The sequence below is a fragment of the Elephas maximus genome, chromosome 8 (assembly GCF_024166365.1).
Source record: "Elephas maximus indicus isolate mEleMax1 chromosome 8, mEleMax1 primary haplotype, whole genome shotgun sequence".
NCBI lineage: Eukaryota > Metazoa > Chordata > Mammalia > Proboscidea > Elephantidae > Elephas > Elephas maximus.
In genome coordinates this window covers 46,334,010-46,357,670 of record NC_064826.1, presented here as the reverse complement: position 1 = coordinate 46,357,670, position 23,661 = coordinate 46,334,010, and the positions used below count along the sequence as shown (strand labels likewise).

The 23,661-nt window shown below is 41.9% G+C and overlaps 1 protein-coding gene across 5 annotated transcripts in view; it reads right to left on the bottom strand.

Annotated features, from left to right (window-relative positions):
- Positions 1–6,576, bottom strand: part of NAPEPLD (N-acyl phosphatidylethanolamine phospholipase D) — a 55,913-nt gene extending 49,337 nt beyond the window's left edge. Inside the window, exon 1 of one of the 5 annotated variants that reach the window (XM_049893113.1) lies at positions 6,491–6,576. In XM_049893113.1, coding sequence (XP_049749070.1) covers positions 6,491–6,564 — 74 coding nt within the window. In that variant the 5' untranslated portion in view covers positions 6,565–6,576. The other 4 variants (XM_049893118.1, XM_049893116.1, XM_049893115.1 and 1 more) reach the window with 4 other exon arrangements.
- Between the last annotated feature and the right edge of the window lie 17,085 nt (positions 6,577–23,661).

The window sequence follows — 23,661 nt, the reverse complement described above, 5'->3', positions numbered from 1 at the left end:
TGAGCTTCCCAGACCATGGCGTGAGAAAGCTGAGTGCCTTTGGGCAGCAGGCTTGCTGGTGGAGTAGGGTGCCTCCAGGAACTTGGTGGAGCTAGGTGTGCCAAGCCACAGAGCTAGAGCTGAGTGACTTTGGGCTGAGGCTTACTGGAGGAGTGGGGTGTCTCTGGGCACCTACTGGCGGAGCTAAAAGAGCTTTGTAACATTTGCCCAAGGAGGCAGAGGCCAGGCCCACCCCAGAGGCCCCTCAGAGGGGCCAAGGGCCAGACAGAGGCCTGCCTGCTGCATGGCTGAGAAGAAACTGTCCTGATCCAAGAACTATATCCTGAGTGTTCCTGAACCTAATTACAATCTTCCCTAATAAACCCCAAACTGTGAGTATGGTCTGTGAGTTCTGTGTGGCCACTGGAACGAATTATCGAGCCCAGCAGAGAAGTGTGTGGGAGGGATGGTTGGAAGGCAGAGGCATGTCTGAACCCCACCTCACAGGAATCAGCCTTGCGCTGTTGACACTAATAATTCTTCCCCCCTTGTGAAGTTAGTGTAGGTCACACACCCCCGCCCCAACATTTTTACAGTCATCATGAGTCATAGTTGAATCAACAGCAGATAATAACAATGAGGGGCAGCGGGAAGGGGAAATAGGGATATGTTGCTTAAAGGGTACTACAGTTTCTGATAAGGGGAATAGAACAATTTGGAAACAGAGGTGATGATTATACACTACGCTTAATATAATTAATGTCACTGAATTGTATATGTAAAAAATGGTTAAAATGGCAAATGTTTTAACTCCCTGGGGGACTGAATTACTGGGTTGAGGGCTGTGGGGACCACGGTCTTGGGGAACATCTAGCTCAACTGGTATAACATAGATTATAAAGAAAATGTTGTACATTCTATTCTGGGGTCTTAAAAGCTTCTGAGCAGCCATCTAAGATACTTCACTGGTCTCACCCCATCCGGAGCATGGGAGAATGAAGAAAACCAAAGATACAAGGGAAAGATTAGTCCAAATGACTGATGGACCACAAGTACTAGAGCCTCCACCTGACTGAGTCGAGCACAACTAGATGGTACCTGGCTACCACCACCAACTGCTCTGACAGGGATCACAATAGAGGGTCCCAGACAGAGCTGTAGAAAAATGAAGAACAAAATTCTAACTCATAAAAAAAAAAAAAAAAGACCAGACTCACTGGCCTGACAGACACTGGAGAATCCCTGAGAGTATGGCCCCCAGGCAGTAATGAAGTCACTCCTGAGGTTCACCCTTCAGCCAAAGATTAGGCAGCCCCATAAAACAAAATGAGACTAAGGGGGCACACCAGCCCAGAGCAAGGACTAGAAGGCAGGAGAGGACAGGAAAGCTGATAATAGGGAAGCCAAGGTCAAAAAGGGAGAGTACTGACATATCATGGGGTTGGTAACCAATGTCACAAAACAATTATGTACTCTAATTGTTTAATGAGAAGCTAGTTCGTTCTGTAAACCTTCAACTAAAGTACAATAAAAAAAGAAAAAATAATTTTCAAAAAAAAGGCAAATATTTTATTACATGTTTTCACTATAATAAAAAAAATTAAGTTTATTATGTCGAACTCTTCAAATTTTGGTAATTTTAATATGTGCTCCAACAGTAACATTCACTAGGTTCAAAAGCCTGTTGATGTTGTCAAGAATTTCATTATTCTTGGATCCACAATAACATCCACGGAAGCGGCAGTCAAGAAATGAAACAATGTATTGCACGGGGCAAATCTGCTGTAAAAGACCTCTTTCAAGTGTTAAAAAGCAAAGATATCACCTAGAGGACTAAGCTGTGCCTGACCCAAGCCATGGTGTTTTCAATTGCCTCATATGCTTGCAAAAGCTGGATGATAAATAAGGAAAACCGGAGAAGAACTGATGCCTTTGAATTATGGTGTTGGCAAAGAATATTGAATATACCATGGACTGCCAGAAGAACCAGCAAATCTATCTTGGAAGAATTACTGCCAGAATGCTCCTTAGAAGCGAGGATGGTGAGACTTCGTCTCACATACTTTGGATATGTTATGAGGAGGAATCAGTCCCTGGAGAAGGACATCATGCTTGGTAAAGTAGAGGTAAAGCAGGCAGTCATGAAAGGGTTATTAAGGGTTATTAACCACCCAGTAATAGCTGTTTTTCAGAAAAGTCTACTCTTGCTACATTTTTGTTACAACTTTTCCAAGACTTCACCATGATCAGTGGAATCCCCAGGTCTCTTGTATTCTCCTGGCAGGAGGTCGAGGCGCAGGCGCATTAACTCTGATCTACCCGTTATATTACCTTCCTGTGGTGGCAGTAGAGAGCTGTCGCCATTTTTCAGGGCTGCGTGCAGTATTTTTAGAGCCTTGCACAAAAACCCATTCACTAAAATTATGCAGACTGCGCACGCATCACAAGACTGAAGATCCTCCCCTCACTGTTCATGGATATGTATGCCACTCCCTACAAAAAGAGCAAATCTACCCTGGTTCAGGGAGCTGGCAGCCTTAGGTCACGAGACCCTGCCTGTCTCCCAGTTTGCAAACTACGAATAAACCTTTCTGTTCTTCCAACCCAGTGTTTGGCTGACTTCAATTTGCTAGTCTGCTTGACAAGAACCTATTAGTTGACAGCTTCAGAGGTCAGCAAAAAAAAGGAAGACCCTCAACAAGATGGACAGATATAGTGGCTGCAACAGTGGGCTCAAACATAGTAACAATTGCGAGGATGGCTCAAAATCCCAGTGTTTAATTCTGTTGTGCACAGGGTAGCCATGCATTAGAATCAACTGGATGGTGCCTAACAACGACACATGCAGAAAATGGACTCTTAACAGCATATAGACATTTATATACGAGGGATATTTGGTCTGCGTATAATATAAAACTGAGAATCTATGCGAGGAAAGACTGAGAGGGAAATCAACTTTCATCCTAGAATTTTAAGGTATCTCATCTTTGTGAAATGGTGGAAAAGTCTAATTTTGATGTTTCAGTTCAGTGATATCATGATAGGTTAAAATTCTTATGCAGGTAGAAATAGGAAATGTGTAAGTAAAAGACAGTGAACTGGGTATGTACTCTCTAAGGTCCCTTCCAACTTGAACACTACATGACTCAACTCATCACCCAGGTCATCCCTTTACAGGTAAAGCAAGTCAGGCCAAAGAATTATACGACCTTTCAAGGTCCAGCTCTAGCTGAAGATGGAGCATGGGCTGTGCATTAGCCATACTCTCACCTTACTTATTCCTAAACTTAAACCAAAAGGTGGGCAGTTCAAACCCACCCAGCTACTCTGAGGGAGAAAGATCTGGTGATCTGCTTCTGTAAAGATTACGGTCAAGAAAACCCTATCAGGCAGTTCTGCTGTGTCACACGCGGTAACTACGAGTTGGAATCGACTCGACAGCGCCAAGCAACAACAACCCACGTTTAGTTATACAATCTGTGGCTGTGTTGCAAACCAAAGCTTGCTGATCCACACCACTCTATTGGAATTTCAATGGTACCCCTTTCTAACAAGAGTCAGTGTTGCATACATTCTGCTGAAGGCTGGGGCTGCTGTGCTAAAGGACCTTAGGCAAATCACTAAAATCTCCAAGGCTCAGTTTCCTGTTTTACTCATCTGTAGAATGGGGTTAATAATCTCGTGTATTTTATGTCCATAAAATCACACTAAAAATAAATATATAAAAACATACTTCAAAGGGTTTTTATGTTATAGACTAGGAATATATTATTTAACCAACTGAGTTAGAAGACTCTATCTCTGACATAACAAAACTGCTCCTGGGAATGTATGAGTTCATATATAATCTGTTACAGAAGTGTATTAATAAAATATTTAAATATACAATAATGGTTATTAAGTTCAAAAGACAAGTGAGGTAAAGCACTATAAATTGTAGACAAGTAGAATTATTCAATATTATAGCAGCTAGAATAAGATATTACTTGAACCTTATGCTGGAAACAACATGTATGATTTTTTAATGCCAGCTTTACACATACCTTCAGGATAAAGGTATTCTTTGATGATCAATTATGTACACAGTTCATTTCCTCAATAATACTTCAATAAAAACACCTTTTGGTTGTGAGCATTTCAGTCTAAAATGCTTAGGTCAACACAGCTCTCCAGCTGTAATCATATTCTTATTTACATAAAAAGAGTAAAAAGCAATGGAAAAACCCACCATATCGACAGCTATCCACCACTTCACAAAGAAAAACAGAAATGTTCTCATAAGGAGCAACAATAAAAAATTAATGGCAAATATTTTCCAAACACAGACTAAATGTTCATAAAAATCCCCTCAGTTCTCCAAACTCACAAATATCCAAAATGACAAAATACCTTTAACCATAATACCTGAGGGTGACTGTATCAACTAAAGTGTAACCAAAACCCTATGATGGAATGCTTATACTAAAATGTCCTCCATACAACTATAACTGGACGAATTTCAAACCTAAATTTTGCAATATAAAACTTGTGCAATATAATTTGGAACTGTGAGTGAAGGGTGTGAGAAATATACGGAATATTTTCCTCTCTTGGAGACTACTGAAATTCTTGCAGCAGCAAAATCTGCAGCATGTAACAAAATCTTTGAAAACCGTGACTAAATTGTCAGTTGATTTAAAACTATTTTAATACCTCAACTTCTCTCTTAAATTCTTACTTAAATATATACACTTGCCTTAAATTTCTTCTTTAACAGATCTAACATTTTCCTGCAACAAAATCATACGATTATGTGATATAAGTAATCATTTCTTTTTAACGATTACATAACTTGTTTCTAAACGTGTTTAAGTCTGAGGCTAAATCAAAACCAATGTAACTGAAAAACGAAACGGAACTGCTAGACTTCCATTTCTAACAAAGATAGGAATTATCTCTTATTTTTTAAGAGAACTGTAAGAATGACTTTCTGAATAAATCAGACTTATCAAACACCAAACACTTCATACCAAGCCAAAGCAAAACAGATGAGTCATATTACAGCATATATATAAAACAACCTACAGTAAAAGGAAGGACAAGAACTAAACGACTTTTTAAAGGCTGTTAACTTTTCTCATTCCCTAAACATTTTTCAGGTCCATTTGAAGAGCTACGAATCAGGCGCTAAAGCCCGCGGAAGAGTATTTACCTCAACTACCAGGACCACAGAGAGCTCTACCCTGGGCGGGGGCCGGGGGGCTGTAAAATCTAGCTGCATGCACGTTCTGCAAAGCCTGCAATAACACCCCATTTTAAAAACCACCACAGAACAGAAAACTCGAGAAAGCACCGGGTCCCACCACTCTGCCCCATTCTTTGGCTTTTCATTTCCAAACCATGTTTAACTTTCAAGATAAAACTGGGGGAACCTGTTGGAATGCATTTTCAAAAGATACATACTATAGAGGAAGAAGAACTAAGTTGCTTTGCAGAAGTTGGAGACCAATTAATTCAATTCATTCACACACAACCAAAAGATACACCACATGTATTACAATCCGTGAAGATGCAACCTGGTAAAAAAAAATAACCACCTGGTAATCTGCAGTAAAGATGGGATCTTAAATCCCAGAGACGGCTACTCTCCCAAAGGGAAAAAAATAATGTGGCTCCTCACCCAAGCAGCTTGAGATGCAGGCTCCGCAACTCCCGACGTGCGGAAATTCAAATGAACGCCTGCCACTCACAAGTGCAGCGTCTCTAGCGTGAGGCAGGGCTTGGGGACCCGGCAAAACCCACTCTCAGCTCGTTCTACTTCGTAGAAGAGTCCAAACTGAACCCCTGAGCGGGGGTGTGGACTGCTCCACCCAGACACCGAAGAGGAAGAAGCAGAGACAGGAAAGACAACCCCGGGCGATACGAAGCCGCTTTCCTCGTAGGCCCCGGGGGAGCTCAGAGCACCTGGCGCCCGGACTCCCGGGAAGGCGCGCCGCGCAGGGGCGGGGGCGCGGGCTCACCTCGCGCGGGGGGCGGCCGGGCGCGCGCACCGCCGCGGCTGCTGGGGCTGCTCGGCTGCGGGCCACAGCGCTCCAGGGCACAGCGCCCCCGCGCAGCGGGAGGGGCCGCGGCGGACGGCGCCGGTGTTCCTCCGCCCCCTGCCAGCGCCCCGCCGTCCCCGCCGCGCCACTGCAGCCGAGGGCGCCAGCAGCTGTAGGCAGCGTACCAGTGCTCGCCGTCTCACCATTCTTGGGGCAAGTCGGCGCCCGGTCCGCGACCTACGCCTTAGCTAGGGCCGCTCCATGTTACCCGGTCACTGACTCATTGTGACCTTCGAATTTGGCAGCCCTACAACGTCAGCCCAGCGCTGACCGTCGCCCCGGCTTTACCAAGATGGCCGCCCCCGCGAGCCCCGGCGCTGAGGCAGCCTAGGTAAAGGAGGCGACGCTGGGACTCACACACACTTCGCAGGGGACCTTCCAAGACCGTGTCCTGAACCAGGAGCTAACTTTCATATCCCATGAACACCTACCTGCACATCACCCCCAATTTGCTGAAACTCAGTGCAATCCTGTTTCTCGTATCCTCGGCAGTTGCATTAGACATGCACTTAGTAGCAGCATACTTACAGCCAATGGTTCTGTAAGCCTGGTAAAAAAAAAACCTGTAATTTGTGTGTGTACGGTGGACGTTGAATATTAATGGCAGAACTGCCTTGTCCCAATGTGCTCATTTTTAAAAAGATGTCACAGCCTCCTGCTACTCAGTTCTCATCTAAATTTTCGTCTTTTTACTAATCCCAGGATGATGAGAAAAGAGCATAAAGTTGTGATTCAGATTTGCTTTTTAAACTGCAGGATGAATTAGCTGTTTCAAGAAGTGATTTAAATATAAAACCCAAATATAGCAGATCGAAATAGAATTCAGCAGTGGGTGGCTGGGCAAGACGATCTCTCTATAAAAATTCTGCGGGGTATAGATGTGGACCAGAAAGCCCTACTGTTTGAGGTTCTGGGTATTGTTATCTTGGCAAAAAAGAAACACAGGCCCTAAATGCAGATATAACTGCTGGAAAATGCAACCCAAAGTGTTCTGTATTTTGAAAGTGATTATGCCTGTGATATTGCAGGGACAGAAGATTACCTTAGGTATGGATTTTGTCCCCTCAGGCCAGATTGCAGTTGCTGCTCAGTTTTATTGACTTACTGTGATTAAGAGCTGCTTAAGCCTGGATGGGACCGAGACTGCACAGGCTGAATAGTAACAGGGTGCAGCAACAAAAAAAGAAACAGTCCTCCAGCTCAGAGGGTAAATTGAAGTTACTGCTCACAAGTTCGTCATAGTCCTTTGGCCAAGAAGCTTTAAGAAACTTTTTATTCCCCATTCTAATTGTTTATTATGTAAATATCTAAATGTACAAAAAATAGATATGCCTTTTTGTTATAACTCATTGCCGTGGAGTCACTTCCAACTCAGTGACCCTATGGGACAGAGTGGAACTAGAAGTATAAATAGGGTTTCCAAGGAGTAGCTGGTGAGTTCAAACTGCTCAACTTTAGGTTAGCAGCCAAGGCTTAACCACTGTACCACCAGGGCTCCAAATAAGTTATAGATAGAAATATAAAAATATATATATCATCCCTGCATACCTTAGCCAGCCTCTCCTAAGAATAAGGGCATTTGCTTTATAACCGCAATATCCCTGTAATTCTTAAGAAAATAACAATAATTCCCTGATACCCAGTTCATATTCAGGTTTCCATGATTGTCCCAAAAATGTCTTCTGTAGCTGGTTTTTGTTTTGTTTTCTGAACTAGGATCTTATCTATGCTCATGTATTATGTTCGGTTGTTATGTTTAAATAAGAAACAGCTTGAAATGTTCACTTGCTAACTATTTTTTTTACATAGCCTACTCAGATATGAAGAGACATATGTTCAGAGTGTTTTTCTTTGAGAGCAGGTGTTTTAGATAAGCATATCTCTGTATATGCCAGCAAAATCCTAGGAGAAATGAGTGAATGTTCTTTTAACACAACATTGAGATTATAATTGAAGATGTATTAATTAAGTAGTAATATTTATGCTTTCTTAACTCCTGAACACTACATAAACTTTATGGATTGTGTTGGAATCCCTGCCCAGCAAAACTTCTAAAGCTTAATGTTTGGGTATTTTCTAGACAGCAGAACGAAGCTGTTCAGTGTAATAACATATCACTCCAGGCAAAACATGGCTTCCTCTGCTTCACAGTACAAAACTTCTGGCTGTCCTGCTTCACAGTACAGAATTAAATGAACATTGCACTATCTACATTTTCCTCCTGGTTTAATTTTAGATCCTGATCTGCTGAACTGGGTTTTATTTGTCATTCCCTTTTATACCACCCCTAGGAAGTTGGGCACTCAGCATGTAATGGTAACTATTTGTCTTTTAAGTTGTTAACGTAATTTTTAAACATTAATTTTACACAATTCCCCAAAGGAGACTTAGTGCTCAAGGAAACTCCCGCGCCTCCAGACTAGTGTTAAATAAAATAATTTTAATACTTCACAAAATATTAGGTGCTACTTAAGAATTATAAGTACTTCTGGGAACCACATTTAAAACAATTTTAGCATGGTCTTTAAAGTAAATTCTATAATCAGTACTTTGATAATTTTGGCATTCGGTTGAATCACCTTTCTTGGGAATAGGCATAAATATGGATCTCTTCCAGTCAGTTGGCCAGGAAGCTAGCTGTCTTCCATATTTCTTGGCATAGACAAGTGAGCATTTCCAGCACTATATCCCGTTGTTGAAACAGCTCAGATGATATTCCATCAATTCCTGGAGGCCAGTGCCCTCAGAGCAGCTTCGACTTCTTCCTTCAGTACCATCAGTTCCTGATCACATGCTACCTCTTGAAATGGTTGAATGTTGACCAATTCTTCTTGGTATAATGACTCTGTGTATTCCTTCCATCTTCTTTTGATGCTTCCTGTGTTGTTTAATATTTTCCCCATAGAATCCTTAACTATTGCAACTTGAGGCTTGAAGTTTTTCTGTAGTTCTTTCAGGTTGAGAAATGCAGAGCATGTTCTTTCTTTTGGTTTTCTATCTCCAGTTCTTTCCACATGTCATTATAATACTTTACTTTGTCTTCTTGAGCCGCCTTCTGAAATCTTCAGTTCTTTTACTTCATCATTTCTTCCCTTTGCTTTAGCTGCTCGACATTGAAAAGCAAGTTTCAGAGCCTCCTCTGACATCCATCTTGGTCTTTTGTTTCTTTCCTGCCTTTTCGATGACCTCTTGCTTTCTTCATGTATGATGTCCTTGATGTCATTCCACAGCTTGTCTGTTCTTGGGTCATTAGTGTTCAATGCATCAAATCTATTCTTGAAATGGTCTCTAAATTCAGGTGGTGTATACTCAAGGTCGTATTTTGGCTCTTGTGGACTTGCTCTGATTTTCTTCAGTTTCAACTTGAACTTGCATATGAGCAGTTGATGGTCTTTTACACACTAATATCACACACAAGCAAAATTTTGCTGAAGATCATTCAAAAGCAGCTGCTGCAGTGTATCAACAGGGAACTGCCAGAAATTCAGGCCAGATTCAGAAAAGGATGCAGAACCAGGGATATTATTGCTGATGTCAGATGGATCTTGGCCGAAAGCAGAGAATACCAAAAAGATGTTTACCTGTGTTTTATAGACTATGCAGAGGCATTCAGCTGTGTGGATCATAGCAAATTATGGATAACATTGCAAAGAATGGGAATTCAGAACACTTAATTGTGCTCATGAGGAACCTTTACATAGATCAAGAGGAAGTTGTTTGGACAGAACAAGGGGATACTGCGTGGTTTAAAGTCAGGAAGGGTATGCGTCAGGGTTGTATCCTTTCACAATATCTCTTCAGTCTGTATGCTGGACAAATAGTTGGAGAAGCTAGACTATATGAAGAAGAATGGGGCATCAGGATTGGAGGAAGACTCATTAACAACCTGCATTATGTAGATGATAAAACCTCGCTTGCTGAAAGTGAAGAGGACTTGAAGCACTGGGGAAGATCAAAGGTCGCAGCCTTCAGCATGGATTGCACCTCAACATAAAGAAAACAAAAATCCTCACAACTGGACCAATAAACAACATCATGATAAATGGAGAAAAGATTGAAGTTGTCAAGGATTTCATTTTACTTGGATCCACAGTCAGCACCCATGGAAGGAGAAGTCAGGAAATCAAAAGATACTTTGCATTGAGTAAATCTGCTGCAAAGGACCTCTTTAAAGTGCTGAAAAGCAAACATGTCACCTTGAAGACTAAGGTGCGCCTGACCCAAGCTATGGTATTTTCAGTTACATCATATGTCTGTGAAAGCTGGACAATGAATAAGGAAGACCAAAGAAGAATCGATGCCTTTGAATTGTGGTGTTGGTGAAGAATATTGAATACACCGTGGACTGCCAAAAGAACGAACAGATCTGTCTTGGAAGAAGTACAACCAGAATGCTCCCTAGAAGCAAGGATGGGAAGACTGTGTCTTACATACCTTGGACATGTTGTCAGGAGGAATCAGTCCCTGAAGAAGGGCATCATCCTTGGTAATGTACAGGGTCAGCAGAAAAGAGGAAGACCCTCAATGAGGTGAATTGACACAGTCGCTGCAACAATGAGCTCAAGCATAACACCTGTTGTAAGGATGGCGCAGGACCGGGCAGTGTTTCGTCCTGCTGTGCATAGGGTCACTGGGTCAGAACCAACTTGATGGCACCTAACAACAACATAACCAGTACTGTACCTCCTTCTCCTAGCTCCAGGCGTAAAGGGACACTCTACCAGAAGACATTAATTCGATACGTATTTATAGCAGCACCTGTGGAATTCAGTTAAATACTGTGTTCACCCCAAGTCAAATCAGATTGTTTTCATGATCACTAAGAATCTATAGGTAACTCCAAATAGCAACAGGTAGGATCTTGGGCAGCTAAATTCTAATCACTGCTCTGCTTTGACCTTGGAAGATACCCCTCCTAGCCTCCAGTTCCCCATTCCCACTCCCCCCCACCTCCCCGAAATAACTCTAAGTCTCTATGGCCACTTGCAGCCATAGCATTCTGTGACTCTATGAAGGGGGGAAGTATATGGAGGCAGGGAGTTAATTATAGGGGAAGTTGTTCTGCGTTAGGCCAGGGATCAGCAAACTATGGCTTGAGGGCCAAATTTGGCCAGCCACCTGTTTTTGTATAGCCTGTGAGCTAAGAATGGCTATTACATTTTTACATGGTTGAGAAAAAAATCACAAGAAAAATAATATTACGTGATGCCTGAAAATTAGGTAAAATTCAAATTTCAGTGTCCACAGATAAAGTGTTATGGGAACATGTTGTTGCTGTGTACCATCGAGTCAATTCTGACACATAGCAACCCTATAGGACAGAGTAGAACCACCCATAGGGCTTCCTAGGCTGAAATCTTCTTGGAAGCAAATTGCCAGGCGTTTCCTCCCACAGAGCTGCTGGTGCATTCAAACCACCGACCTTTCGGTTAACAGCCAAACGTTTAGCCATTGTGCCACCAGCACTCCTTTATTGGAACATAATTGTGCCCAATCATTTACATATTGTGTACAGCTCCTTTTGCCCTGCAGTGGCACACCTGAGTAGTTGCTAAAGACACAAAACACATTATGGCTTGCAGAACTGAAAATATTTACAGAAAAGGTTTGTTAGTGCCTTTATTAGGCTACTTTCGCCCTCTGGAGCCCTGGTGGCATAGTAGTTAAGACCTCAGCTGCTAATTAAAAGGTGGGCAATTCAGATCCACCAGCCATTCCTTGGAAACCCTATGGGCACAGTTCTACTCTGTCCTATGAGGTCGCTATCAGCTGGAATTGGCTCTATGGCAATGGATTTGGTTTAAAAAAAAAAAAAACTATTTTATATAGTCTCTTAGAATCTGAGGTGGGGCAGGAAAAGAAAAGGTCAAAGACTCATGGACAGGGATTGTGTTATTAGCGTTTTCCAGTGCTCTACCTAAGGAAAGGGATATTTAAGAAAAAGTTCTCTAAACCTGCTCTTTTTATTGCAAAACAATTTATAGCCCCTTGTGAAACAAAGCAACTGCCCTAAGCCTCAGTTTCTTTACTTGTAAAATGATGTAAAATAATCTACTTAATCACTAAGATCCTTTCCAGTTCTAAAATTCAGAGCTGTGACAACTCATGTTTTACTTTGAATTTCACATCCCCATGTTACTGCTATGGAAACCCTGGTGGTGTAGTGGTTAAGTGCTACAGCTGCTAATCAAAGGGTCGGCAGTTCGAATCCTTGGAAACTCTATGGGGCAGTTCTCTGTCCTGTAGGGTCGCTATGAGTCGAAATCGACTCAGTGGCATTGGGTTTGGTGGGATGTTAATGCTATTATAATCTCTCTCCAGCCTCCCTGTTCACAAAGGGCCCTACACTGCACACACATGTGAGCTTGTGCGCACATTTCTTCTGCTTGAAATTTTCTCCTGGCCTTCACCTCCTGAGCACTCTGACTCATTCCTCAAGAATCACTTTGAGAAGCTTTCCTACATCCCCAAAGCACAATGGTCATCTCTGACGTGGCATTTTTATAGAGCTATTAAAGCAGTAAGGAACCCTGGTGATGCAGTGATTAAGTGCTCAGCTTCTAACCAAAAGGTCAGTGGTTCAAACCCACCAGCCACTTCACAGAAGAAAGATGTAGTAATCTGCTTCTGTAAAGATTACAGCCTTGGAAATCCTGTGGGGCAGTTCTGTTCTATCCTATAGGGTCACTATGAGTCAGAGTCGACTCGACAGCAGCGAGGTTTTTGGTAATCTTTATGGGAGCATATCACCAGGTCTTTTCTTCCACAGATGTACTGGTGGGTTCGAACCTCCAGCCTTCCAGTTAGCAGTCTAGTGCTTAACAACTGTAAATACTCTGATCTGTATTTATACCTCTAGCACCTACTTCTGTGCTTGGCACACAGCAGACACTCATATTTGTGGAATGAATACATAGATGCACGCTTATTACCTGAATTCTGAAGGGCATTAAGGGAATGGGTGAGGAGAGGGAGTGGGGGAGGGATGGAGGTGAAGTACAAGGAGACAGGGAATTCACGGTTTCAGCAAGACACCCAGAGCCCTGGGGAAGAAAAAAAAAAAAGGCTGATTTGTGTGATGATGTAATTCAAGGCTATCCTCAGATACTCGTTGCACATGCAGTTTGGCATCTCTCTTGACCTTGCTTCAAAGTCAGTTTCTAAGTGGAGTTAACAGTGTGTACTTCCTCGCACAGTGATCTGCTGATTAGAAGCTCTTAACTGGGGCAGATGGCAGGCAGCCACACACGATTTGTCGCCTCTGCATCCTTGCCTGGCTCTAGGCAGAGGATGGCAACTTTATAATTTTAGGGTAGCGAGTTAACAACTCTGCCTTTGTAGACCGTTCTGAGTAACAACTCATTAAACTATCTACTTTCAGTTTTCCTTCTTACACATAAATATCCTCCCCCAGCCCCTTGCATGCTCCAGATACATCTTCCATTTTCTTGCTACGAAGTACAAAGGACCAACCTACTCTGAAAATCTCCTTTAAGTGAAAATGAGGTCATCAGTTCCACGTGCCTAGAAAACCTGTGAAATCACACATTTCACAATATGTAGGCTGATGTTAATTTGTAATGTGTCTTTTATCATGCATCAGTGTTTATGATGTAATTAGCTCTGTGTATGCCTTTGATCTTTTATACTATATAAGGTCAGTTCAGAATTTTACGTTTGAGATTTGGCTTCTTTTTAAAAAAAATTCCACATATTGAGTGTTTTCCATGGGCCAGACACTATGCTAAGTCCTCATTTAATATTCATAACAAACTCAGGCCCTAAGCATTATTATGCCCTTTGTATGCATGAGGAAGCTGAGATTTAGAGAGGCTAATTAATTCTCCTGAGGGCATGAGGCTAGTAATATGTGGAGTTGGGACTCCGGCCCACTTCTGTTGGATGGTGAGATCCCATAATTAGACTGTCCTCCTTGCTTTGTACAATGCTAATATGATATTAAGGAGCCCTGGTGGTACAATGGTTAACCACTCAGCTGCTACTGAAAGGTCAGCTATTCAAACCCACCAGCCGCTCCACAGGAGAACAGACCTGGTGATTTGCTCCTGTAAAGATCACACCGTAGGAAACCTAATGGAGCCGTTCCACTCTTCTTAAAAGACTCACTATGAGTCAGAATCAACTCAATGGCGCACAGCAATATGATGTTATTTTTGCTTAAGAAATGCCATTTGACAATTAACAATAGCCTGTGGAAGGAAAATGAAAAAATGCAACCCTTATTTCCAAAATCAACATTTCCATACTTTCCATTGAAAAGCCAAGGCACCACATTCAGGTAATATATATTTACCATCCAGGTGTGAACTACCTGGGCCAAAGAGTTTCCTGCACCTTAAGGGCTAGCAGTTAGCCATCTTGTGAAGCAAACTACTCTCTGTTTTAATTCTTTTTTTTTTTTTTAATTAACTTTTATTGAGCTTCAAGTGAACGTTTACAAATCAAGTCAGACTGCCACATATAAGTTTATATACACCTTACTCCGTACTCCCACTTGCTCTCCCCCTAATGAGTCAGCCCTTCCAGTCTCTCCTTTCGTGACAATTTTGCCAGCTTCCAACTCTCTATCCTCCCATCCCCCCTCCAGACAGGAGATGCCAACACAGTCTCAAGTGACCACTTGATATAATTAGCTCACTCTTCATCAGCATCTCTCACCTACCCACTGTCCAGTCCCTTTCATGTCTGATGAGTTGTCTTCGGGGATGGTTCCTGTCCTGTGCCAACAGAAGGTTTGGGGACCATGACTGCCGGGATTCCTCTAGTCTCAGTCAGACCATTAAGTATGGTCTTTTTATGCGAATTTGGGGTCTGCATCCCACTGATCTCCTGCTCCCTCAGGGGTTCTCTGTTGCGCTCCCTGTCAGGGCAGTCCTCGATTGTGGCCAGGCACCAACTAGTTCTTCTGGTCTCAGGATGATGTAGGTCTTTGGTTCGTGTGGCCCTTTCTGTCTCTTGGGCTCTTAGTTGTCGTGTGACCTTGGTGTTCTTCAGTCTCCTTTGATCCAGGTGCGTTGAGACCAATTGATGCATCTTAGATGGCCGCTTGTTAGCATTTAAGACCCCAGACGCCACATTTCAAAGTGGGATGCAGAATGTTTTCATAATAGAATTATTTTGCCAATTGACTTAGAAGTCCCCTTAAACCATGTTCCCCAAACCCCTGCCCTTGCTCCGCTGACCTTTGAAGCATTCATTTTATCCCAGAAACTTCTTTGCTTTTGGTCCAGTCCAGTTGAGCTGACCTTCCATGTATTGAGTATCCTTCCCTTCACCTAAAGCAGTTCTTATCTACTAATTAATCAGTAAAAAACCCTCTCCCTCCCTCCCTCCCTCCCCCCCTCGTAACCACAAAGGTATGTGTTCTTCTCAGTTTATACTATTTCTCAAGATCTTATAATAGTGGTCTTATACAATATTTGTCCTTTTGCCTCTGACTCATTTCACTCAGCATAATGCCTTCCAGGTTCCTCCATGTTATGAAATGTTTCATAGATTCGTCACTGTTCTTTATCGACGCGTAGTATTCCATTGTGTGAATATACCACAATGTAACCATTCATCCGTTGATGGACACCTTGGTTGCTTCCAGCTTTTTGCTATTGTAAACAGAGCTGCAATAAACATGGGTGTGCATATATCTGTTTGTGTGAAGGCTCTTATTTCTCTAGGGTATATTCCGAGGAGTGGGATTTCTGGGTTGTGTGGTAGTTCTATTTCTAACTGTTTAAGATATCGCCAGATAGATTTCCAAAGTGGTTGTACCATTTTACATTCCCACCAGCAATGTATAAGAGTTCCAATCTCTCCGCAGCCTCTCCAACATTTATTATTTTGTGTTTTTTGGATTAATGCCAGCCTTGTTGGAGTGAGATGGAATCTCATCATGGTTCTAATTTGCATTTCTCTGATGGCTAATGATCGAGAGCATTTTCTCATGTATCTGTTAGCTGCCTGAATATCTTCTGTAGTGAAGTGTGTGTTCATATCCTTTACCCACTTCTTGATTGGGTTGTTTGTCTTTTTGTGGTTGAGTTTTGACAGAATCATATAGATTTTAGAGATCAAGCGCTGGTCAGAGATGTCATAGCTGAAAATTCTTTCCCAGTCTGTAGGTGGTCTTTTTACTCTTTTGGTGAAGTCTTTAGATGAGCATAGGTGTTTGATTTTTAGGAGCTCCCAGTTATCTGGTTTCTCTTCGTCATTTTTCGTAATGTTTTGTATTCTGTTTATGGCTTGTATTAGGGCTCCTAACGTTGTCCCTATTTTTTCTTCCATGATCTTTATTGTTTTACTCTTTATGTTTAGGTCTTTGATCCACTTGGAGTTAGTTTCTGTTTTAATTCTTGAAGTTAGATAAAAAGAAGCTAGAGTCCTAAAGATTTCTTACATCAATTTGGTACAAAGATGAAATATAGGATTATAACGTACATTTAAATGTACATTGAGGGGGAAATTAGCTGCAATTATGGTGCTTTGTAGAAACTCAGATTAATTTATAACCTCTGATCATGTTCAGTGCCATTATTAATTAACATGAAACGTGGCCTAATAATTATTAAAAACAAAATTTTTTTTTATAACTATTAGGGTTTATTTATATCTTAGTTGGTTTTACAAGAGCTGTATGGGATCTTGCAATCTAGGTCTTCTATGGAAAGATTAAAAAAAAAAAATTTTTTTTTTTTGAGGACTTGCAAAAGGATTTCCAGGGCAACCACAATGAGCTTAAACCAAAAACCCATTGCCATCCAGTTGATTCCAACTCACAGTGACCCTATAGGACAGAATAGAACTACCCCAGAGAGTTTCCAGGGAGTACCTAGTGGATTCAAACTGCTGACCTTTTGGTTAGCAGCCATAGCCCTTAACCACTACACCACCAGAGTTTCCACAGTGAGCTTGGGGTTACAAAATGTCCCAGATTCACAAGGCCAGCCCTGAGATTCACAATTGAATTGGCCTTGGTTTTTAAAAGAAGCTACTTGACTCCCCCAGTAGCGAAAACGTAGGCCCCAGTGGTTTCCCCATATGTCTATGGGTAAGCCCAGCTAGTTGCGTAAGAATCACTGGAGAAGTTTATTTAAAACACAGTCACATAGGCCTCACCCCGGTGAAGCCTTAGTAATAATAACAACAGCTGATACTTATATAGTGTTTACTGTGTGCCAGGCACTATTCTAAGCACGAACATTTATTCATTTAACCCAGTAAGTGACCCTGTAAGGTAAATATTATCATCACCACGTATCAGTGAAGAAACAGACACAGAGAGGTTAAAGAATTTGGCTAAGGTTACATAGTCAGTTAGGGGCAGTGCCACATTTGAACATAGGCTGCCTGGCTTCACAGTTCACGCTGTTAACCTCTATGCTATTTTCCCCATAGTCTGTATTTTAAACATCTCCAGGTGATTCTGATGTGCAGCAAGATTTGAAAACCCTGACAAGACTCATCTGATGTATCAGTCTCCATCTCTTATGCCCCTCTACCTGGTGGTCTCTGAGCTAGGCTTGGGGGCCAACTACCTCAGGGCAGCTTATTCTGTTTTTTAAGTTGTTCTGGGCATTAGCTATTGCATTCACTGCTCCATGGGGACTAACTTCAACCCAGGGAAGAAGCATGGTAAGATGTAAAGAGTGTGGGCTTGCTGTGGAGTAAGTAAGGTGGTATGCAAGAGTTGGCTCATACTGGCTCGCAAGAGCCATTTGTGTGCATCGCTTCCCAACCTTGTGTTTACTGACATTATGTCAGTAATTAGAAATCAAACACCATGAATATCAGTAAACACTACAAAACAAAGCTTCTTTCCCCCAGAGAGCTGTCGTTAAACTTTTACCAGCACACCACTGGACTTATGGCATACACCCAACTCAGCCACCTGTTGGCTATGTTACCTCAGGCACAGTCCTTAAACTCTCCAAGCTTCACTTTTCTGGTTTATAACAATGGAGGGAATGACAATTATAGGCATCAAAGGAGATAAGAAATGTGGAAGCTTTCCTTCTATTCCTAGTCTGCTCAGAGTTTTTATCATAAATGTGTGTTGGATTTTGTCAAAGGCTTTTTCTGGATATACTAAGATTATATGATTTTTCTCCTTATCCTGTTAATATAATTAATTAACTTATTCTTGGAAAAAAAGAAACATGGAAGCATTTGGCACGGTCTTGAGCAAAGGAATGAAAAGTAAGCGCTTTAAAATGTTTTTTTTTCTCCGCTAGTAATATTCCCAAAGACACTGATCGTATTTCTCCAAGTCTTCTCTTTCCCAAGCTAAACTTCCTTTCAGTTATTACTACTTGTCAGTAGTATTTCCAGATCCTTTTTTTGTGTTTCTGAATATGTCATATCATAGTGCCTCACAACTCCAGCTCCCTTGTGAAATATTTGGGTTATTCCTCTGAGTCCCCAAGGGGTACCTCATTTGTGCTTTCAGCCTGGTCAGTTCCCTCTGGACTCTGCTGTTTTGTCTTCTGCTCCAGTTCTCTCTGCTGGCGCCACTCTGCCACATCAGGGTACTATTATGGGTGCATAGAGCCCAACAAGGTCAAAGTTCTGTGGCTAAGAGGAATGACAACTCTTATCCCCATATGGTGTGGATTATTTTCCACAAGTACCAAAGACATGTTGCTTAGGCCCTAAAGACCCCCAAATCTTGAAATTTTGGTGAAATTGCTGTTAAATTTTTTGCTCCCCCCACCATGGGAATCAAGTATGAATTTGTGGGGAGATGGCCTGAATCAGGAGATAAATTCTAGTGACAAAGAAAACCTATGGCCAGATCACTTCTTCCCACAATAACAGCGGTGGTTCAGTGGTAAAATTCTTCCTTCCATGTGGGAGACCTTGGTTCAATTCCTGGCCAATGCACCTCATCTGTAGCCACCACCTGTCTGTCAGTAGAGGCTTCAGTTTTGCTATGATCCTGAACAGGTTTCAGCAGAGCTTCCAGGTTAAGACAGGCTGGTGATCTACAGCAAAGAACAACAACCTTGCAGGGGTGATGGGAATTTAGTGATAATGTATGCAAAGTCCTAGCTCCATGTCTGCCACATAGTAGGTGCTTAGCAAGCAGTTGCTATTTTTATTAACGTCAGGTTTTAGCTAGTCTCCAACTATTTAATTCCTCTACTTCCTCAAAGTCTAATGCCACCTCACACCCACTCCTGTCTCTACTCCCTACTGGGAGGCGCAGCTCTGGGCTAGTGTTTAGGGCAATCCTGACCTCAGTGTCAACCCATCTCAGCTGCTGGTTTTCCTGCTTTGGAAACTGGACCTCTGTCCTTTTTCCCTGGGGCTGAGTTTTGGTGCTCTGTCTAGTGCCAAGTCCCTCTCTTTGGGACCTTCTTATCAAACCTCCCAACCCCACAGTCCTTCCTGCACAAGAAAGATCAAGGACAACAGTCCTGCTCATGAGGTCAGTCTAATCAATGCAGTCCTACCATGAGCTAACAAGCCTCTCTGATACCACTGCCTGAATTTTCAAGTATCACCTGTCCCAGACTTCCAAACCTTGTCTCTCACCAGTTAGGATGCCCCAATTACTTTGAGTTACATCTTCCCTCACCTGGCTTGGACAGTGTGTCCTGCCTCCTAGACTACACCTTTTCCCCTGTTCTCTGAATACCTGCCCCAACCCACTTATCAGGTCTAATTCCTAAATGCTGTTTCTCCCTTTCAATCTATTCATATTGGCAGAAATATCACGATAGTAAAGCTATTATACTAAAGACTTCGAGGATCACATTTCTTCCTAATAGGTACTGGGATAGTGTGAGAGGGAAGGTGTGTAAAATTGGGTTCACCTTTGACCTTCTGACTTGAAAATGGAAATGAAGCCTGCAAAGGTCAGGATTAAAACACTCTGGAGTTGTAAGCTAATAACTACTTCTGTGGGACTTTAAATTAATCTAACATGTTCATATATTAAAGAGCTGGAGAGTCTGTTTGCTTTTAGCATTAAACAGTTCACTGAACACTGAGTTTCAGTTTAGATTGTAGATTAGTGTTCTAATATTGGCAATTCTTTAAAAACACAGCTGTCAGTTTGTTGTTGTCTATGTTTGGGAGCTTAAAAATCATAAGAATCATTCATAGCTGGTAGTGTTTTGTCAACACTGTCTGGAGGTAAGCCCAACTCAGACCCAGCAAGTCATTGGGCTCAGTCATCCTTTCTTCCTGATGAGGCATCTGGGGAAATTTCCAGCATAGTGTGTTCTTATGAAGAATTGTTTTTTCTAACTCTTCTACATGCAGTAATCTAAATTAGGGAGAAGAAAATTAGAAAGAACATCTCTTATTATAAAATAATGCATTTTCACTCTAGAAACTTAGAAAAAATAACAAAGTATAATGAAGCAAATAAAATCACGATCAGTCCCAGCATCTAGACACAAGCACTGATAATATTTTCATGCAAATCATGCTTTCTACATTTTTAAAATAATTTTTGCTCATAACAATAGTAATGTGTTTATTAGAAAACTGTTCAAATAGGGACAGGTTCAAGCCAGGGACTTCAGGGAAAGGAAGTGATACGGGATGGGGTTTTAAAGCCAAACCTATGAATAGTTCATAGTCAAATAAGTTTCCCAGTTGGTTGAATTCAGATAGTATAATTAAGTAACAGGTTGCAAACAGTCACCACTTCATTAGCAGGGTGCTCTTCTACAAGTTCCAACCAATATTTTAAGAAAAATTGCCCCCATTCTTTCTTCATGGGTCCTAATGTCTTGCTATCTTGCAATTTGTCTTACCCTCCAAAGCTCAGAGTTGGACAGGTCCTCACTCTAAGGATTCATCTATAAAGACTATACATTTTTATTTTTACCTGGTTGGGACACTGGTTTGCATTCAGCTGTAAAATGGGGGAAATAATGTCTTCCTCAAAGGATTCTTGTGAGAATTATTCACATAATTCAAGTAAGGAAGATAATAAGCACATAGTAAACTTAACAAACTCTACTAAGATGAATGTAATTAAGGTCACTAAATTGTGCACTAAAAATTGGTTAAGATGATGTCTTTGTTACCTAGTGCCGCTATAACAGAAATGTCACAAGTGGATGGCTCTAACAAACAAAAGTATATTCTCTCACAGATGAGGAGGCTAGAAGTTCAAACTCAGGGTGCCAGCTCCAGGGGAAGGCTTTCTCTCTCTGTTGGCTCTGGAGGAAGGTCCTGTATCATCAATATTCCCTGGTCGAGGAGCTTCTCAGCACAGGGACCCTGGGTCCAAAGGATGCACTATTCTCCTGGCTCTTGTTTCTTGGTGGTATGTGGTCCCGCATTTCTCTGCTCACTTCTTTCTTTTATATCTTAAAAAAGATTGGCTCAAGAGAGGATCAAATCTTGTAGATTGAGTCCCACCTCATTAACATAACTGCCATTAATCCCATCTCAACATCATAGAGACAGGATTTATATAGGAAAATCACATCAGATGACAAAATGGTGGCCAATCACGTAATACTGGGAATCATGGCCTAGCCAAATGGATAAATATATTTTTAGGGGACACAATTCAATCCATGGCATTCCACCCTTTGGCCCCCAAAAATCATGTCCTTGCCACAGGTAAAACATATTCACCCCATTATATCATAGCAAAATCTTAAGTCAACTCCAGGTCCAAAATCCAAAAATTCTTCGTCATCTGTGAAATCTAATATACAAGTTATCTGCTTCCAAAGTACAATGGTGGAACAGACACAAGCTAGACATTTCCATTACAAATGGGAGTAATTGGAGGCACAGAAAAGATAACAGGCGCCAAGCAAGTCAGCAGAACACATTGCATTAGCCCTCAAAACTTTGAAAATAATCCTCTGTTCTCTGAGACCATTTAGGCAATGGCCCTGCCCTCCAGACTCTGGGTGTTAGCCCCACTCTTTGGATTCTGAGTGAAGGCCCCTTGGCCCTGGGCTTCAGCTCCACCTTCCAGACTTACTGGAATGGCAACTCTACTCAGCTTTAGGTACACCATTCTCCTAGTCCATCTGAATGGCAACTCCACCCTTAGAAACACAAGAGGCCATGGCTCCACTGCTTTGAGACCCCAGAAGTTGTGGCCGTACCCTTTTAGACTGAGACAACTCTGCTTCCTGTATTCCTTGTGTCTTCAGGTTCTGCTTCCTGGTTCCTTGGCCTCTCATCTCCTCAGGACTCACGCCTCCATCTGCCCTGCTCTGACAAGTGTTCCAAAGCTCTGTACCTCCACTGGTAAGTGCCTGGAGGCAGCCCCTCTGCCAGTAAACTTTGGCCAGAAGACACTCAGCTCTCTTGCTCCATGAGTCGGCAAGCCTAGCTCCTCCAATAAGTGCCCAGAGGCACTCCACTCTGCCAGGAAGCCTCATGTGCAAAGGCACTCAGCTCTCTCGCTCTGTGGGTTGGCTCCAGCACTGTCTCAGAGTGGTCTCCTGATTCTGTAGCTGCCGTTGCTCTGCTGCTGTCTCTTGCCATCCGCACCATCTCCAGTGTAACAGCTCTCCTCATTTCCTTCTGAGTCCTCACCAGAATTGTCTTTGATGTCCATAATTCCACCAACAGTCTCTTCAAGGCAATCTCAAAACTCTTCCAGCCTCTGCCCACTCACAGTTTCAAAACCACTTCCACATTTTAGGTATCTGTTAGAGCAGCACCCCACTCCTGGTACCAAAATTCTGTTTTGGTTATCTAATGCTGCTATAACAGAAATACCACAAGTGGGTGGCTCTAACAAACAAGTGTATTCTCTCACAGATTAAAAAAAAAAATTTTTTTTCTTTTCTTTTTTTTAATCCAAATTCAGGATGCCAGTTGCAGGGGAAGGCTTTCTCTCTCTGTTGGCTCTGGAGGAAGGTCCTTGTCATCTATCTTCCCTGGTCTAGGAGCTTCTCAGTGCAGGGACCCCAGGTCCAAAGGACACGCTATTCTCCAGGCTCTTGTTTCTTGGTGTTATGAGGTTCTCCTGTCTCTCTATTTGCTTTTCTCTCTTATATCTCAAAAGAGATTGGCTCAAGACACAATCCAATCTTGTAGAATGAGTCTTGCCTCATTAACATAACTGCCACTAATGCCATCTCAACAACATCATAGAGGTAGGATTTACAACAGATAGGAAAGTCACATCAGATGACAAAATGGTGGACAATCACATAATACTGGGAATCATGGCCTAGTCAAATTGATACACATATTTTTTGGGGACACAGTTCAATCCATGACGGGTGGCAAATGTTTTGTTATATGTATTTTACCACCATAAAATTTAAAAAATAATAAATAATAGCTACTTAGATGTTATTGTAAATGGAGTCAGTGATTCAAATAATAAAATTCTTTGAGGACCAGTATCCCAGGCCCCACTAAATTGTGCTTTTCTAGTAAGGACTATGCATATTTCTGTATTTATTCTCTAAAGCAGAGCAGGGGTGATATGGAGAATATCCCTGAACAAGTTTGTCTTCATTGTATTAAGTGAACTAATGCCTTCAGTACCAAAAAATTCAAGACCAAAATTTTTTTGAGAAATTCCTTAAACAGACATGTGACAGTGAAGCCTTAGGATGGTGGTAAAGCATAGAATATGGTTACAGCC